Source organism: Rhinolophus hipposideros (genome assembly GCF_964194185.1).
Source record: "Rhinolophus hipposideros genome assembly, chromosome: 23".
NCBI lineage: Eukaryota > Metazoa > Chordata > Mammalia > Chiroptera > Rhinolophidae > Rhinolophus > Rhinolophus hipposideros.
Window position 1 is genome coordinate 28039110 of NC_138069.1, and position 20743 is coordinate 28059852.

Genomic DNA, 20743 nt, shown 5'->3' on the forward strand with positions numbered 1-20743 from the left:
CCACTGAAATTGCTCCTACACTTAACAACAAAAGATGCCAATCCAAAGGTTTCATTTCTGGAACAAATATGTTGTACAACACAATAATCAGCCAAACCCGCAATCCATAAAAGTTACGACTTATCATCTGTATGCTGCTGAGATGATCGCATGTATTGCAAGTACAGAATTATGCATGTGGGTATAAAAATGAATGCTATTTCCAAATTCTGTCTTTTGTCACCTTAGAATAAGATTTAGGTAGCTGGCATAATTAAGCTGCATATCACACACATCTGGCGAAAGATGAGCTTCATTTACTTGTAGTCATTTTTACAGTTTATGTTGTATTTTTCTACTTTCATTGTGGAAAGTCAGATTCAACAGCCATCCCAAATCAGAATGAGCCAAAACTTCAACAGGATAAGACTAGGCATCAAGAGGATGACAGATAGCAAATATTGATTCTATTACCCCAATACAATCCCACTCTGATGAACAGAAGAGCTGCTTGTGTTTTTGCAGGCAATGTAAGCCCCGAAGAAAATAGGATTCCACTGCAAACTTTTTAAAATGCCTTATTGTGTTCATAAGCAAAGTTTTCTATTTAAGAATTTTAGAGAGAGGAAAACTGTGTTTTTATTTTTAAAGGAAAACTGTTTCACCTTTCGTATCTACTTAGAGGTGATCAGTCTCCAGCTGCCTCTGTACACCAATCCTGCCTTTTGACTGGTTTGGCATTTGCAACGTTTGTTTTAAAAGAGTTAATCAGATAGAGCATTCAGTTATCAAAACTGTCTCTTCAAACAGCCAAACTCCAAACCACACACATCTAGAAATAGTGACTACATCACATACCCAGTTTATAAGTCTCAGCTTCCAGACTACGGAGAAATCAGTTATTTCGTATCAGTCACTTAAGTCCAAAAACTGCTGCTTATTTTTGAAGACTTAGCATGCACACAGGCATGTTTAGGGTCCGAGGAACCGCATAGTAAAGAAAATTGTTAATCCAAATTGATTTCACCCTGGGACTCTATTTACGTGCTACATGATACACTTTTGCAAAATGCTAACATAGATAGCATTGCCAGTATACCATTGTCTCGCTAGAACATAAGCGTCTGTGAGGGTAGAGACATTATCTGTCCTACTCATCTCTGAATTCCCCGTGCCTACAAGACTGAACACATAGTAGGTGCTCGTTCGTTCGATTTGAGTGGAATTGAACCTTCGTCTGCTGCTTTGGAATGTCAAGAGGATAAATGACAGCCTCTAACTCTTTCCTTCCTATTTACTCTTTAGATTAAGTTAGATGCTGCGAAAATCAAACTACCTAAACTGCCTCACGGATCCTACTCGCCAACAGGAACGAGGCAGAAGGTCTTCGAAGTCTGCGTCTGCGCCAACGGGAGGTTATTCCTGTCCCAGGCAGGAACTGGTTCCACTTGTCAGATAAACACGAGTGTCTGCCTTTGAGAGACTATCCATAATGGACATCGTTGGCAACAGCAGGCCTTTTTTCTGGCTTTAGACACTGGCTGCCAACTATTTTTACTAGAACACAGAAAGCCTATCAAAGACCTGTGTGTGTGTGTGTGTACGTGGGAGTGTGCACGCGTGAGTGTGTTTGCGTGTGTGGGTGGATATAAATATATATAAATATATATAAATAAATATATATATCCTCTGTATAAAATGAGGTTTCAGTACAAAAGGAACCATGGGTGACCCTGTGATACCCACCGTCATTTCCATTCCCCCCACCACCACACACATGATAAAATCAAAACACTAATTCAGGCCCAGAATTCCCCAAACCCTTCAAAATCACACAGTGTATTGGACACTTCCCAAATATTCATCCACATGTGTGGGTAACAGTGTTATCTTCTCCGTTAGTGTCATTACAGGGCAGTGATGGCGGGAATCTCCAAGTCATGCCCAAGCGCTGAGGCCCTTGAATTAACAACGGACATTTGGTTTCCTTCTGTAGCTTTAGTAAGGCAGGCCAGCTTCTCCCTCTCCAAGTTAGGTACGGGGCAACGCCATAGGCGTCAGCCATAGAAAATCAAAAGGGCTGCTCTACCTTTGCAGTCAAATGTTTTGGTGGTTTGTGTGGTTGGATGAATGAGGAGGATGAATTTTAGCAAAGTTTGAAAACAGTTCACCCAACTCCTGCTGTCTTCCTTTTTTCAAACTCACATATTGTCCCCCAGTCAAAACAGGAGTTGTAAATCAGCACAAAATAGGATAACAGCTGCTCCTCAGTCAGCTGGAAGCTACTCAATGGCCTTACAGGCAGGGAATACATGGGTGATATGTCTATGGTTAAAGGGGGGAAAAACGGCTCAATATCTGTTAAGGCCTCACTGTTGACTTACTCAGCCGACTCCAACCAAAAATGATCAGGTCAAAGGAATAATAAAAAGAAAAAAAGAAAAGAAAGAAAAAAAAATGATTGGGTCCATCAAAATTCACAAGAGCAGAATCCCAAGAGGAGCCATTTGGAAATGGAAGTCTAATTAAGAATAGCCTAGAATAGTCTAATTATGATTATACATTTCTCGGGATTAGTAGGTCGTTTAGAGACATGCCTTTTACTTTTAAAGGCATGAACCCACTCACTGGTTTCAATCTGCTGATAGATTTTTTTCAGTGTTGGGGTAGTCATAGTCCTAAATCCATCATTATGTTTTCTCCAAGAATGACACACCCCTAGCAATGATCACTGAAATGTAATGTGAGCTCTGTCAAGTGTCTTTATCAGAATCACTGTGTCCCCTGGGGCCCAGCAGCACCCACTCCCCCGCACGTGAATGCAGCTCTGTAATTCCCGCCATCAGCTACCTCTCATCACGCCACCTCCATCGTCATGCTCCAGGGTCACCCTGGCCAGCTCTTGTGCTGGGACAGGGGATTACACCATCTCTGTTCAAAGAGGGGGAAATGTGCCTATGCCTTAAGTCAATGCACTCAGCAAGGAGAAGCACATCCTATTTATCTTGTTACCTGTAGTTTATTTTGGGTGATTGGAGGGGCATGTTTTAGTAATGACTGGGCATCTTAAAAGAAGGGAGACCAACCAGGTGACTGACAGATGGGGACTCTGAGGAGCCCAGAATGGAGACCTAACTGGCTTCAACAGTCCTGGATGCCGTTTTGCAAGGAATGGCCCCACACTCCTAAAGAAACAGTATTTGTAGGCCTTAACGGCACTTTTTTTTTTTTCCTCAGTAAGGTTCTAATTGTTTCTTCACAAGCAGGGGAAGATTTGTCATAGGAGACAAATAAGAGGTTTGATAGCCTTTGTGCTGACACTCACGCAGCAGGCTGAGGTTTGTGCACCCGGGATGTAAAAGCAAGCTGTGTGTTGCTTCATCACTTAGAAGTAGGGGGAGGAGGCTTGGTTCTCGCCTGCCCATTGCCCTGCTGGCTTCCAGACCCCAGGCTCCCTCCACTCTTGCTCAGTATCCCAGCTAGAAGAATTGGGTTGTTCAAGGACAAAAATCGTAAGATTGCTTAGTTTACAGCACTGAGGTCTAAAAAAGAAAACTACACAAAGCCACCAAGTTGCTGTGGGTCAGTGTTATTGATATCCTGTAGGATCATGCTGCCAGAATTCTGTAGTTACCACACACAGGATTTTGCCAGGAAAGGTCACCCTTGGCTATTGGGAGCACTTACCCAGTATCATTAAGATAAACAGTAGTAGCTGTGAGATCCTTTGTGGCCAAATACCTTAAGACTATTTTTTTAAGCAGACAGACCATCTTTTCATTTTTCCATCTTAAGTACACAATCTATGGATAAGAAAACGAAAGGTTCCCTGAAACGCTTTCCTCTAATTTTGTTCTAATCATTACATGAAAGTCTGAGATCTGCACCTTGGGAATTTTAAACCAATAAAAATTAGTGATGTGATCCCACTTGCAAAATTTTATCCTAAAGGTAATCAGATCACAAATAGAGTAAAAACAATAAAAGCATTCAAGAGTAGAAATCGAGCACCTATGGGGGACAGATATGATATGATATCCTGATTTTCATTTCTGCTAAGTGATCACAATATACCAGAACGAGTAGGAAATTTGGCATGGATTAAGTTATGTATTTCAGTTTAGATTTTATAATTTGGTAAAATGCATTCTGAGTCTTTCCATGTACATTTTTTTCCCCAATTTCTTTCAACTAGAATATTTCTCCATGGTCATGAGAGAAAGTTTTACCTGAATTCTGGAAAAAAGTATATATATCTTTTTACATTAAAATTGATAACTTTTGATTTTTAAAAATGAGCTTCTTCCAAATCTTCATATATAATATAATCTAGGTAATCACACCTTTTGGTATATTAAGCAGCAGGTGGCATAACAAGCAGAGATCAAATGAATCTTGAATATTCTAGAAGTTCTCGTATATCAGTATTTTTCAGAAGAGTTTGGCAAATTCAAAATTGATATCCAAATAGGTTTAGCACTTAGTTCTATTTGACATCTCCTCAATAAGTCATAAAGGTTCAGTCTTGGGAAACTACTAGAATGTGATGGAGGATTTCAAAAGCCCTTATGGTGTCCCCTATCTAGATGGAAACTTAGTATGAGTCTTCTTAATTATGTTACCCAAAGAATAGATTTTATAAACTTGAATTGGTTTTAACTTCCTTTACATCAGTTTTCCTCCAGATCATTTTCATTGTCTATCCAGCAACCATAGACCAAAGATGGCTTGAGGTTTGGTTCTAGAACAGGGGTCAGCAAACAGATCCCAAGACCCAATCTGGCTCATCCCCTGTTTCAGTAAATAAAGTTTTATTGTAACACAGCCAATCATGTACATGTTGTCCATGGCTCGTGTCCTGGAACGGCAGGGTTGCATAGCTGTGCCAGAGACCCTCATGGCCCACAAAGCATAAAATACTTACCAATTGGCCCTTACAGAAAAAGTTTGCTGACCCCTGACATAGAGGCCATTTATGGTATGTGTTGGACACAGCAGCAAAGAAAGCAGACTTCACGATAGCATGGAGTAAGCCTGCATTTCCTTGTGTGCTTGGAATATAAGTATCTGGCTGTAGAAAAATAGTCTTACGCTGCATTAATAAAAAGTGATCCACTTGTCTGAAAGTGCAGGCTCTCGGGATCTTGGGAATTAGAGGAAGGCTTAAGGAAACAGGAAAGCTGTGATTTTCTCCAAGAGTTTTTTCTTAGGACTTTTAATGGATAGGTGGTTCCTCCGTTCAGCATCTTATGTGACCAGAAGTGAAGCAGGGGTCCTATGCTTTAAATTTAGAATCCCTTCTCTGAAGAGACTGTTCCTGCAGTCTCTACTCAGAGGCTTCCACCTCCCATTCCCACATTCCAAAAAGATGCCCCTTCCATGGTCCTCCAGAGAATATTTTTAACTTAACATGTCTTTTGGCATCATCACCTCAGTTATTTACACCTTCAGTGTACTTACTTTCCTATGACGACACAAGGGTCTGAAGGATTGGTGGGACCAATAAGTAATTAGAAATATAGGAAGAAGCATCTTAAAACATGTGGGATGAAAAAATGTATAGTAAAGTTCTTTCATGAAACTGTTGCTAGGAGGGATCAGATTAATTCCAGTTTGATTTTGTTTCCAAGGACCTGGGTCTTTGTGCTTTGGTGCTGCGGGAGTACAAGAAAGACCTATTTTAAATTCCGTGTTTGCCTGTGTGGTAAGGCAGGTTCCTACCAGAGATTTGTCCCTTCAGTCTATGTCCCTATTGCTAATCCAGGGTTATACTCATATTCAGTATTGTTAAAATAGCATCAGTATTCTTTGTAAGTATGAGCATTCGTGTCAGGGGGAAACGCTTTTGTTTGTTTGTTTGTAAACAACCACCATTTATCAGACCTTAACCAATGTCACTTCAGGAGACCTTCAGCATTTTATCTGGATTCAACCAAAAGGGAATTCAGGTGGCAATACTACCCTTCACTGAAGCGCCTAGATGAGAATATCTTGCTTTTGTTTATTTTAGGCAAAAGGTAGCATGATGCTGGGACAAAAAAGATAAACAGATTCACGAAGCACCTGATACTTACTCTAAGGCTCTACAAAATGTGAAAATCTCATTTACGTAGGCTGTAAACAAGACCGGTTTCCTAGCTGTCCCCTGCACCAGGAAATCTTAGGCACAAAAAGGATAACAAAGCGGTTCCTGGAATGATACATTTGCATGGTGCCCCAGTAGCAGATGGGGGGAAAGTTATAATAAAAGAAACAACCTCAGAAAACAGGCCTCTTATCTCAAAGATAACATGTCTCTCTTTTGGTCTTTCATCACTTTCTCCTTGGTAGAAGGTTCCCCCATTTCCTACATATTTCCATTAAAATAGTCAAAGCTACTGCACTGGGATGTCAGATGCATTTCTTTCTTTGTGGTAATCGGAATTGAAAATTATACAGTTGCCTCTGAATTTCCCATTCACAAAGCTAAACCACTGATAAGAGATAAAGCAGTCTGAAGCCTGCCAGCTTCAGCCAGCACAGCACACCACCCGCTTTAGCACTTTCAAAAGCAATGTGATTTCTATGGTTCTTATAAGCTTTCTTCCTAAGGGAGTCCTTGAAATTTCTCAAGGCAGATCTGAATGGCAAAGGGAAAATAATTATTTGTGGGAGGTTCTCATTTTGCATATGTTAGAGCACAAGCATAGCAGAAAATAGCTCATTTGGGGTGACCCAGGCTATTTTCTTTTGTTTTTACCTCCCTTCCTTTCATAGTTACTGACAGAATGGGAAATTAGCATCTTCCTTTGAGAAAAGAGAGCAAGAATATGTGAGCCCTTGATGCCCTAAGAAGTGTGACATCATAACAGTTTTAACAGTGCTTTCAAATTCATCAAAACAGTCTCAGACATCCCAATAGCAATGCTAACTCCTCAACTGCAGCCCAGGAAGTGGTAAGAGCAGTCCTCCTTCCAGGAGGTTTGCAGTTAGAATAGAACAAAGTTTGTTTAGACAAGAAGTTTGTATACAGTCCAAATCTACCTATTACAATAGGAAACCAGAGTCGTGTTCCAAAACTGCCTCATTAGGTGTGCAGACAGACACCCTCACTAGCAAGTGAGGGGATTTTGTGTCATCGCTGAAAATTAGCTCAGATCAGATAAATAGACAAATATGAGGCCGCCCTCTTTGGGAGAAGAGAGGAGGTGACATCTGTCATAAAAATCCACTCTGCACTCCTAGACTTGTCTAGTAGTCTCTCTTCCTCCAATATCTTCACAGCACACTTCCTTCCGCATTAAGGTTATTGTGGCGAAATCAGAGATCACTCAAATTTCATAAAGTGCAAAATTCCAACCTAGTCACTTAAAGTACATTGAAGCAGCATAGGAAAGGATTGTCTGAGGACAGGAAACAGTATTTGCTGACAAAGAAGACATTGGTGTCTCTTTGGTCCTCATATCCATCCAATTCACAGAGTTCTAACATTTTGAGGGTCATAGATTCTTTTGAGAATCTGAGCAAAGTTCTGAAACATCTCCCCAAAAAGAATTGCACCCAAGAAATTTTGCATAAAATCAAAGAGGCCTTTTGTGGCCCAAAGTATACTATACAATATGGCAAGAGTTAGATTCTATTCTCCAATCATAATAACAATTTTTATTAAATAATATTCATTGAGTACTTATTATGTGTTAGGCACTCTGCTGTTTTACATGCATTCACTGTTTCATCCTCAAAATAATCCTTTGAGTTAGGTTTTATTATAGTTCCAACTTAACAGCTGTGGAAACTGAGGCTTAGAGAAGTTAAGAAACTTGCCCAAAGCTGCCAACTAGACAATGGCTGAGCTGGAATGTGAATCTTACTCCAGACCACTATGTTATAAAGTCACCAACAGGTCAAACTATTATTCAGGCTGTTAAAAAGTGTCTCCTACCAGTTTTTAGACTAGACCAGTTGGGATGGATAAAGCTATAAACCTTTTATCTCCCTTCTTTCTGTGATCCCCTCATCCGTGACAGCATCCAGTACAGAAGCATAGATACCTGGGGTGAAAATATAGAAAGTCTGTCTGAATAATAGAATCTGGAACCCCCCCAAAATGTGTTTGCTCCGTGTGTGGTTCTTGTTAAGGCAGGCTCCTTGTCCTTACAAATTGGAAGACGCCTGGGTTGTCAGCCTTATGTTTAAGAGAAAAATGTAATATTCAGTAATCTAAGGGTGTGGCTACACAAGTTAGCATTTCTATACACATCAATCTCCTTCCCCTATTCTTCACAAGACAAAGGTCTTATTATAGATGAGTTCTTTGACATCATTTGGTTATCATACTTGTAGCAAAAGTCAAGGAAAGAATCAAAGGGAAGGGAGCTCAATCTCTGCCATTGTCCCTGCTCTCCTACAAGATGCCAGGACTAGCTAGCAAGGACTCAATTCGCATTCAGCATCCAATACCCAGCCTGGGCACTCTGGCTCTGATAATGGCTTGCGCTCCACACCCCATACCTTGTCAGTCATCACTAACGAGCCATACCCCTCCCCACGTGTAGACTTCTCACCAAAGCACTCAGGCTGTCACTAGCCATTGATCTGAGCTGGAAAAGGGACCCATTTGCTAACTCTTGTTTAAACAGTGGCACCCTTTAACCTTGACCCTGTTCGTTTTACACTGGGTGTCCTAGATGCAGTAATGAGGTTGGTGGCATTCCAACTACTAAAGGAGACGAGTGCATCTGAAGTCCTTTATAACTTGGTGGTTTGGGGGCACTTTCATCTGCTGAGCAAAGGGATCAGGGCTTGATCTGTAAGGATTAAAAGACCAAAAACCATTTTGAAGGATTAACTCAGCCAGGTTCCTGACCATCCGAACACGTCGTCAAGCAGAATGCCCATGTTAAGGTCCCGCTGTCAACGTGCCCCCACACAGAGTTGAGAGGCCACAGCAGCAAAGAGACGGGCCTCGCCCTACCTTTCTATGGTTCCCAACAGCACATATCTGATCCCAGGGGATAGAGGGGGTCTTCTTGTGAACAGAGCTGCTCTCTGCTCCCAACAGGCTCTGCCCAGGGCCAGCCAGGGTCCTGCAGGGCTGACTCAACCACCTCATTAAACTTGAGTAAAGGCATAAGCTCAAAAATGTCAAAGGCCCTGTTTTAGGGTAAGTCATTCAGGGATTTTATTTTAATGGTGTTTGTGTCCCAGTGGCAAATCAGGAATGGGTACCTTTAAAGAGTCTAATGGATCAAACATTGCCAGAGCCAGAAGTCAGGCTCCTTGGTAGAGAAGGGAGAGCCTAGCAAAGCAGAAGAAGAGTCAGTAAACCTGAATTAACCTAATTTGTATGCAGTGTTTTGCTGAGGGAGGAATGGAGTTTGCCATGTTAACGACCTCCCCAGGTAACTTTCTCTTTTTCTGAGGTCACAAAGATGCAGCAACAGACCACTTCAGGAGGTCAGATTTTAGAAAGAAAGAGTAGAGGACACATCTATCATTGTGCTGGCTAGATGTACTCCTGGGGAAGCCAGATTCTGGTGCTTTTAACAGAAAAGATGAGGTCACAGAAGTCCCATTTGCTTGGAGATTTTGGAAAAGGAACCCCATTCCCATAAAGCAGTTACGTTCAACCTTGGGGTTATTTTTGGTTTGATTTTGTTTTGTTTTTCTCTGGGTTTGGGTGTGATGTAAGAAACAGCTTAGTTTTGTTTTGTTTTGAATAACATCAATCCTTGCACACTCTATGCAAAAATTTTGTAAGCATTGCAATAATGCTATGAATTACAAGGAACTATTTTAACTTTATTACACTTTCTGTATAAAAAAATTTGTATTTAATATTATTTCAACTGCAGTCTTGTAAAATATATTAATAAAAATAATGATTGGTAAGAAGGAAGGCACCCTTGTCCACTTCTTTAGGGAGTTCCTCTTTCACAGTTTGTAAACCAGTCACTCCTATTTAATGCTACCTCAGAAACAAATTTTCAGGTTAACCTCTCCTCGGCATCTCTTTGATCACTGGCCTAACATGTTGGTTGAGCCATTTGGGCTCCCAGGAAGAAATTCCCACAGGTTGCATTATAAAAGAGAGCTTACTACAAGGCAATATATAGCCTGAAATTGGGAGTCGCCAGGAGTTGGAGCAGGTGAAGGAAGAGCCATGCTCTCCTGCTCTCCCAATGATCTTCTCTAAATCAGTGAAGAAGCCAGTATAGTCCCCAGTACGTTAAACCTGTTTAGCTGGCCTCCTTTAGCATTCTTGGTGAGTCTACGGATGAGCCACTTTAGAACTAGGTGCCATCCCTGAATCAGTTTTCATCTTCCAAAGAATATCCTACCACTGCTTCCCTAGATGCATCCATTGGTGAAATAACTTATGATAGAAGGCATCATGCTGAACCACGCTGATTAACGCATCACATTTAATCCTCCATTTTGAGCATCTCTCCTCTCCTGACCTTCCACATGCTATTCCCTCCGCCTATGTCCTCCTATCTAACACAACCCTTCCCCGGAATATCACCCATCAGGATCCCATTCCCATATCATCTTATCTCTGTGGCCTTCATCACTCTTCCTGGATTCCCTTATTAAGTTGTTCTAATTTTGTTTATAATTCTACAGTGTATTATGATTTACCTATCAACCTGGAACCTTAGAATGCTTATATTCATTTTTAAAGTTTATAAAGGACCTTCATAATTTTAAAGTTTATAAAGGACCTTAAATTGACCTTCATAATATGTTGTCAGGGAGATAAGTCATTTCCTCATCTAGAAATTCTATGACAAGTTTTACATATTCAGTGCACAGCAGAACAAAGAAGACCGTAAGCACATAATTCACACCACCGTATTTTCATTGTAGGCTACATCTCATCACATTTAGCTCCTGACTACAAATGGCACCAAAGCATTATTATAGAATCCTCAAGGACAAAGGCTATAATAAAAATTTTATTCCCAATCAGGATATAATTTATCTCCAAAAATATAGTAATTTTATTACCTGGTTTATTTTGGGGGGAACAGAGGAAAGAGGGAATTTACCCAAAAAAATTAAAAATCTAAATCAAAGAGAATGAAATCAGAGAAATCACCATTCAAGAGAGCTGATGCACTGGTGGGAAAAAAGCTCCAGTGTTAAGTGTAGCTAAAATAATAGAGAAATACTCATGAGAGGGAAAGTCTGTTACTGATGAATCAAACTAACTGACATCATTGTTGACAAAATTAGAAAGCAGATGAAATAACAGGCTAAAAAGAGCTCCATTCCTTTTCTTTCATGGAAATAAATTTTTTTAATGGAAAAATAGGTATAAATCTGCAACTTTTACATTTCCTCTGATCTTGATTCCTTTAAAAAAGATGTAAGATTCTATAGCTCGCTTAATAATCCAGCCCTACTTTTTCTGAGAAAAAAGAGCCAGGATACCAAGGTAGGGGGTGAGATTCATAGTGCAGAGAAATAAACGCATTTCAGAACAACTAGTTCAGCACCCTGGATGAATTAGCTTCTCCAGTTAAGTCCAATGACAGGCTAATTTTAGTTTGTGACAACCAAATTTTAATCACATGCGATAACACCAAACCCTTGCAGTTGAGGGTCAATTTACAGCCCCCAAGGCAGACCCTCATGACCTGTCAATGGACAAACAGCCGATCAGCCTAACTAAACATGATAGAATACCTGAGAGATATTTCAAGATAACTCTTATTAGAATTTAAAATGGTTCTGTAAAACGTAAAAACAGAAATCTTTCAAATTATAGTATATTTTAATAGGAAGTAAGCATTTTGAAACAGCAAAGTTTAGGATAATAGATGGTAAATCAAAGGTAGAAACTATGACACTAAACATCTGTTTTAATCTATTAAGAGACTAAGTCAAGAGTTTCATTTAAAAACACGGATAAAAATTAACCCATAAAACTTGAATAAGAGGAAAAATCAATATTTTAACGTAGACTTTATGATAAAAACTATTAGGAGAGATTCAGATTAACAATAGACAATGATAAAATCCCTATCTTACTGATTATACATGATTAAACCATTATACTGAGCATTCAAGTAACAAAAACTCAAAACCCAAAACTTGGAAATATAAGACATTTTCAGAGAGATAAATATAAAAAGAAGAGACCACTTCACTTGTACAGACTAAAATTGATAAAGATTTTCATGTTTTCCCTCAAGTTAATTTGCACATTTTACAAAATTCCAATCAAAAGCCCAACAGAAATTTTCTGGGAAGCAAATAATTCTAAAATTTATCAGACAAAATAAAACAGAAAAAAAAAAAAGCTAAGGTATATTCTCTGTAACAAGGCACCAAAATGACACAAAACTAACAAACTGCTTAAAAGCACAAAATAGCAATCATAAAGAGAGGAATATTTCAAAAACAGACATACAGCTCAATTGCATTTGGTATTATTTCCCTACCAGGCAAATACCTTTGTTCTTTGTCTAGCTTACCCTGGTTTCCCCTCTAAGGTTTGACACAGACATCTCCCCTCCAGGAAGGATTCTCCGATTTGCTATCTTAATGGATCAAGTAGCCCTTTCTCTGTACTCTCAGGGAACACTGGGCGTACCCCTATCATGGCCTACGTGGCACTGAAGCATGTATTCATTCTTCTGCTTGCCCCCACTGAACATGGGCTCAAGAATATTATCACCTGAGCCAAACAGAGAGGCAGGCACCTAAACAGAAATGGTTGAAGAGACCAGAAAACCCAGAAACAGACTCAAGTGGATTTAAGAATTTGTATCAATTTATGGGTTCAATCTACCATTTATTCTTAAGCACCCCAAAACAGTGAATAAGAACAAGATGGTTGTCTCTGCATTCAAGCAACTCACAACTTGGCAATCTTGCCAAGGAGGCCAACAGCCACAGATAAAAACAAGCAATTATGGGGTGTACATGGTACCAGGGAAGAGGATAGCTGGAATGCCATGACTAACCAATGGAAAGGAAACTGATTATTTTATTGTTATTAGGAAAATTGATCAGCCATTTTTTTGGTGAGGGTAGGGAAGGGGGTCTTCAGAGTCCCACATTAAATGACCTCCAGTGGACCAGAGTTAAATGTATTTGTTCACATGGTATCTACTGAATGTGTGTTCTCTTATAAATAAATAACACACTCCTTGCCCTTGAATCTCTCAGAGGTCCAAAGCGGTAGACAGAGATCTGGGAAAGTCAATTACAACTAGTATGGGGGAGCTATGAAAGAGAGAAGATAAAATAACAGGAAATCAAATAACAATGAACCTATGACCTAAAGAATAATGATAAAAGAAATCACAGAGGAAAAACTGGCACATTGAAGCATATACAATTCTTTTAAGTTCTTGCTTCCCCCACCACACCCCACTCCAGAACTTTCTTTTTAAATAAAATAATAACAGTAAATAGATGATGAAAACGTATGTTCTTTTAGCACATGCAAATTAAAAAGAAAATCATCAAGACCTGACTAAGTAAATGAACAAAAGAGATAACAAGCACATAATTCACACCAGCAAAAATGTACATTCTTTTCTCCATTCTAAGACAATGTAAGATGTAACAGAGAATTAATAACCACTTTTCAAGGAAAACAAAGGAATGCTACCACAAGAAATGTTCACTTTACCTTTGAGATGCAATCTGATTTCAGAAATATAAAAAAGTGCAATTTAGAATCTCCTAAATAAAACGTGGTTTAATCTGTCAAATAAATGTCATCAAACATATTCCTACTTTTACAAAGAAACTGAATTAAATCAATGATTTTTTTTGAACCTACCAAATTGGCTAAATAAATAGTGACTGTTTTGAGGGCCATGTAATAAGACTGTGTTTTATATTTTATGTTTAATCCTGAAAATAAGGTCCTATAAGGTAGGTATCATCCCCATTTTACATAAATAATGTTCAAAGAAATTAAGGAACTTGCCTAGGGTAATTCTACTAGCAAATGGCAGAGCTGAGTTTTAACTTCAAGTATAATTTTCTCCATTATATGAAGTTGCCTACCTTTCCTGTCAAAAAGGAGTGAGACAAATACACATCTGTGCACCAGTGCTGAAGACATTGGTGTATACTTTCAGAAGGTAATTGGTCAATATTTTCGAAGAGTCATAAAAGTGTTCATACCCTTTGGCCTAGTAATCCCACTTTCACAATTCATCCAAGCAACAATATTTAAATAGGAAAAATTGTTAACAACAGTGATATACAATGCAAAGATGGGAATTTAAAGATGGGAAAAAATAACAATACCTAACCAGATGAAAGGGAAAGCTATTTAGATCTCAGTTATTTCAACTTTATGGAATATTATGCTGTCTTTAAAAAAGATTGTGAGGATTTTGTTTCAGTCTGGCAAAATACAATGTTAAGAATGTAAAAATGATGTATACACTTGAATCAAGACTCTAGGGAACCTGAAAATGAAGCAAGATGATTTACTTGGATGGTGGTATTGTAAGTATATTTTTCTCATCATTCTTGTGTTTATAATATTTGTATAATAAACTTTTTCCAAAAACTAGTATCTGTTCTTTTTCTGTTAAACAGAATTAGTGACACGTAGACTTTGATCCCACAAATAATCTGAAAGAAGGAAATTTACAGACTCAAAATTATTTAGTGCAGTGTTTTCATAAAGAAAACAAAATCTGGGGCCGGCCCAGTGGCTCAGGTGGTTAGAGCTCCATGCTCCATACGCCAAAGGCTGCCGGTTCGATTCCCACATGGGCCAGTGGGCTCTCAACCACAAGGTTGCTGGTTCAACTCCTCGAGTCCCGCAAGGGATGGTGGGCTGCGCCCTCTGTAACTAATGTTGAACACAGCACCTTGAGCTGAGCTGCTGCTGAGCTCCCGGATGGCTCAGTCAGTAGGAGCACGTCCTCTCAACCACAAGGTTGCCAGTTCGACTCCCACAAGGGATGGTGAGCTGTGCCCCCTGCAACTAGCAATAGCAAGTGGACCTGGACCTGAGCTGTGCTCTCCACAACTAAGATTGAAAGGACAACAACTTGACTTGGAAAAAATCCTGGAAGTATACACTGTTCCCCAATAAAGTCCTGTTCCCCTTCCCCAATAAAATCTTTAAAAAAAAAAAAGAAAACAAAATCTGGAATATACCTTTTCCCCAACAAATAGGGACAATAAGTAAATAAATTATGGCATAATCAATAGAATATTGTAAGTATTAAAATGATTTTGCAAACCACAGAACAATGTCACATGTTTGAAATAAATCAGAGATCTAAAATTACATGAAAGCTTACTGCAGCTATATATATATATATATGCATACGTATGTATGTATATATATGCATACGTATGTGTGTGTGTGTGTGTGTGTGTATATATATATATATACACATATATATATATATATAAAAATTTATTGTTACAGATGAAAAGGGACCACTAACAATTTTAAGTTGCGGTGTTAAGGTAATATGAATATGGCAGTTTATTTCTGTTTTCCTAAACTTTCTTAAGTATGGTTACTTTATAACCATTAATTTTGTAAAATGAATGAACAAAAATCACTTTCAAGCTTAGCCAAAAATAAATTATTTAATTGTCAATTTTCAGTCCATTTATCAAGTCAGGCAATGGGTCAAATTTGAAAAGACCTCTGAACATAGAGAACACCTGAGGATTTAAGTGGCCTCTCCTTCCATTTCACAGAAGGATGAGCTCTTTGAAAATGTTCTCTTGGTCCCTGTGATGGTTACAAAGCTCTACTACAGAACTGACATCAAACAAGCCACACATCTAAGCTCTACTTGGGCACCAAGGTTGTAGGAACTTAGCTACCCTACCGAGCTTCAAGCAACAGCCAGGTGGGAAGAGCCCAACCCTTCCCCCTTTCAAGACACTTGAAGGGGAACCAAAGGAAACTTTTCTTTTTACCACAACTTGAAATGAATAACTGCTTTAAATGTGACAATAATAATTTATGCAGTCCAGTCTTGGAGATCCTTTATGATCATTGCTATCTTAATTCACTCTCATCCCCAAACTTCACAACTTCCTCCAGCCTCAACATTCCAGGTTTGGTTCACCAAGTTAGACCTTATATTCTAATTTCAAATGGTTTCATACAGATTTGGTATATCTTAAACCCATCCCTCCATGATTTCTGGGCTTCATAACCTGTCTCCCCTAGTTACCATGATACTGCAATTCATGATTCCCCCTCCAACATCTGACTAATCCTTTTCCTCTCTGTAAAAGACTCCATAATAGATAATCCACCAAAGTCTCCAGAACCCAATAATTAACCTCTTGTCCAGTACTATACACAGTTACCACAAGGGTCCTTCTCTACTCTTTCAAAGGTTTAAAAGCTAAGTACCTATAAAACTGTAATCTGGCCAAACAAGTTTATCTCCATTAATCCTTCCCCTTCAATCCAAATGAGTATTCTCTAACAAAACTGTGTTTCTTAACAGGAAAGAGGCTTAATACAGGGTAATGGTTACAGACACTGAGAAAGGGCATTGGTTTTGGTGCCAACTGAATCCCAGAAAGACTTTGTGACTAGCCTAGTCTACATGTGTAAAAACAGGAGAGGAAACTGTGTCTAAGACCAGTTTCCCTCATAAAGAATGCCAGTAAATTCTGATCTTGACAGTCTGGGTTCCTAGTACTTTCAACCATTTCTACTCAATTATTTTCTTTAGTCTTCCTCAGCATTATCTGCATAGTTTACGCTCTTCCTTGAAGGAAGAAATATTTCTTCTTTTGAATCCCTTCCTTCTTGTTTTGAATCTTGTTATATTTTGCCTACCAACATAGTCAAATCTCTCCTGTGATACACTGACCCAAAAGTGCTCTCTCAACCCTGCCCACCCCAAGACATTCACCAAAAACTTGAAAAGCCTATATTCACTTCTTCAGTATACACACTTATAAATATACTCCAATCTAATTTTAGCCTCTACTTCTAATAGATATTATTCTCTGAAAAAAAGGTCACCATTGACTTCCTACTGGTAAAATCGGGTTTTCCAGAGGCAGTTTCTCCATTTTGATGCAATCCAGCCCCAAGTCCATGCCGTAGAAGATCGGGGTGGTAGCCAACACAGCACCCACTTACCAGCTCTATTTCCTTCTAGAATCCCCTCTGGTTCAGACACCCATCTTTTCCCTATGACATCCACATGACTGAGAGAAATAATGTCATCAATAAATAATAGATAAACCAAAGCACTCAGAACTCCTTATTTTTATTTTCCATTTGGATGAGCATTTGGTGATTTCACACTATCTCAGACAGATCTCTGACATGTGTTTTAAAATTTGCATTATTGATTTCATCCTCTGACAGCTGTGTCATGATTCTGAGAGTTACAGCAACTTTTCACAAAAAAATAGAAAGTGGCCACTCACCAACTCCTTCCACCATGATGGTACTATCCTCGTACTTTCTCCTTGCCTTTAACTCTTTCTTTGGGTATCGTGCCTCCTTCTCCAGGTCATCAGTCTTTCTTTTGTCTGTAAAATAAGTACAGTTGGCACAGACAGTGACCTTCCTTGTATGCTTCCTTTTTTTCTGCATCTGCCAAACAGGGACTTTATTGGATTACCAAATAATCCTTTAAAATTATCCCACTTAATTGTCACAGTAACATTATAAATTCAGCAAGACATACATCATCTTGCAAATGGGGAAACGGAGTCCCAGAAAGACTTTGTGACTAGCCCAGTCTACACGTGTAAAAGCAGGAGAGGCAGATCTAGAATGTGTTCGGTGTATCTGTCTTTACTGAATACGAACCATGTGGCAGGGACTCCAACCCAAGTGCCAGTATACCTTTCAAAATCAGCTGCTGTAGCACAGAGAAAAGAAAGTTAACGTTGTCTCCTGTCTGGCCACTAATTATTTGACTGTGAGAATCCTTGAGCCTCAGTTCCTTCCTATCAGATGAGTGATCTCCACTAGTCCTCACGTCAGGTGATTCCCCAAGTGTTCTGGGAACTATTTCTCATCAGAGCGACCCGTTCTAAATCATGGACAGGACAAGCCTATCCATTCATTGGCCAAATATTTAATGAGCATGTGCTATGTGCTGGCCATGCTTCTAGGTATTTGGGGTGGGGGGTATAAGAACAAGTCAAGCATCGCCTCCACCATCCTGGAGTTTACCATCTACCGTGTTTCCCTGAAAATAAGACCAGGCTGGACAATTAGCTCTAATGCATCTTTTGGAGCAAAAATTAATATAAGACCCAGTCTTATTGTTACTATAAGACTGGGTCTTATATAATAATATAATATAATGTAATATAATATAATATGATACCGGGTCTTATATTAATTTTTTCTCCAAAAGATGCATTAGAGCTGATTATCTGGCTAGGTCTTATTTTCAAGGAAACATGGTAATAGGAAGAGGTAATGCAAAAATAAACAAAAAAATCACGATAATTTCCAGACACCAAAAAATGTGCAATTAAACACCTCCCCGAAGAGGGGACATCTGAGTGGAAATTTGATGCAAAGAAATCAGGCACATTAAAAGCTGGAAGCAAAGAATTCCAGGAGAGGACACAGAAAGTCCTGAAAGAAGTGTGGCAAATTTCATTGCTTAGAAAGACTGAATCAACTGCTTTGCTCATCTTCATGTTCTTCTGAGAATCAGACATAGAATGTGAGTGTTGCCTTTCATCTGCTTGGATAGTTTAAATGTGCCTCTGTCCTCCAGGAGATGAGAACGCTGTTTTTAGGTATGAAGGGTGGCCTCATTCATTGACCATCAAGGACCAGAATAAAAGAACCAAAGGATACAAGGATAGCCTTTGAAGCTAACAATAGAGTATAGAGATCCACGAGGTTAATAAGAACAGGACAGAAGTCAGAGGTAACTGGGAGAAGACACTTCACACTGCCTGCCCCATACCAGAGTGGGGCCAAAATTTCAGAAGCCAGGATATGGCATACCATGGATTGTCCAAGAAGGCTGGACCCCAGGGAACAGAATCCCCCACTTCAGGAGATTCCTATGCTCCAACGTCCAGTCAAGGAGATGGGATGAGCTTACAGGTAAAGACCCACACTCTGATCTAAACAGATCAAAATGAAACACAGGAAAAAATACAAAAAGTGATAAGATGGTCCCTAAACCAAGGTAAACGTAGTGTACAGCAGAAACTGATAAAAATGCAAAGCATGTTAAGACTAAAACTTTGGAGTGGCTGATGCCCAGGACCAGAAGAAAATTATGAAATGTTATTGTAGAACATAAGGATCTTTAATAAGCAGAGAGATATTCCACGCTTCTACACGCTTCTACATTCGAAATTACAAAAATGTCTGTTTTTCCCAAAGGAATCTATTGTTTCTTGATACAATTTCAGTAAAAATCCTAAAGCTTCTACTCTTACAAACTGCTACTAAAATTTATAGAAGATTAATGGGCCAAGAATACCTAAAACAGTTTTGAAGGATAATAAGGTAGGAGAGCTCTACCTAGAAGAGTTACTATTAAGTTATAAGGATTAAAATAGTGCTTTACTGAAGCAGAGACAGGCAAATAGACCAGTGGAACACAATAGAGAGCCCATAAGCAAACCCATATATGGAAAATTGGAGCATAACAGCAGTGGCATTTCAAACTGGAGGAAAAGACGGCATATTCAGTAAATTATATTGGGGAAATTGTTTCCTGCATGGAAAAATGGAAATAAAATGTCTACTTCAGAACATTTACTGAAATGTACTTTAAATGAATGAAGATCTCAATGGGAATAAGAAACCTTAAAACATTTAGCTGAAACTACACTATAAACTATAAAAATGTTTTTCTTAAAACAGGATAAGAAGGATTTTGTAGATAACATTAACAATAAAAGATTTACAAATTTGATTAGTTTAAAATTAAAACTCCTATAACACAAATAATTCCATAAATAAAGTACAAAGACAAGCCACAGACTGAAAAAAGATATTAAAAAGCATTTGTTCCACAAAGGACTACTATCAAGAATACATGAACATCATCTCTAGATAAAGTACAAGGCAAACAACTCAACAGTAAGGAAAGCGGGGGTGGGCAAAGGTAACTCACTGAAGAGGAAACTGTAATGACCAGTAAATACAAGACAAGATGTTCCATCATACTTGCAACACCAGTCAGAAAGGAAATGCAAGTTCAAGCCACCAATAAACAGCACTGCATACTCCTCAGACTGGCTGGAAATAGGAGATCGGACCAGAGTGTGAACAAGGATGAGGGAAAATGATAGTTCTCATACACAAGCAGTAGGAGTAAAGCTATAGTCACTGAGGGAAGCAATCAGTAGGTAGCAAGTTTGCAGGTGTGCCTGCCCTTGAACACAGCAAATCCACTGCTAGGTGTGTACCCACGAGAAAACAACACATGGCAAAATGAGATACACGAAGTCAGTTACTGAGCACTGGTTTGTCATAGGACACTAAGAGGAGAAGATCTCACCAGCCATCAATAAGACAATGGGGAAATAACTTGTATTTTTATACAATGAGGATATTACACAGCAATTAACACGATAGACCCTCAGTTAAACATCTGAAAACATAACGTTGAGTAAAAGATAAGAATGATACACACAATAGGACAATACCGATATAAAATATTTAAACATAAAAAAATACCATTTTTGAATACCTGCGTATGTGAAAAAAAGCACACAAATATGGATAGATGGATAGGAAGTGTTCTTACACCACTTTAGGATTGTGGTTACTTCTGAGGAGAGGTCAAAAGTGAGCTTGAACTGTATTTGT

At 38.9% G+C, this 20743-nt stretch overlaps 1 protein-coding gene across 3 annotated transcripts in view; it reads left to right on the top strand.

The window, feature by feature from the left end:
• The window catches only part of SGCD (sarcoglycan delta), an 822468-nt gene extending 807976 nt beyond the window's left edge, over positions 1-14492 (top strand). For all 3 annotated transcript variants that reach the window (XM_081035952.1, XM_081035953.1, XM_081035954.1), the window contains one exon: positions 1285-14492. In XM_081035952.1, coding sequence (XP_080892078.1) covers positions 1285-1458 — 174 coding nt within the window. In that variant the 3' untranslated portion in view covers positions 1459-14492. The remainder of the gene's footprint in view (positions 1-1284) is intronic.
• Positions 14493-20743: the final 6251 nt, after the last annotated feature.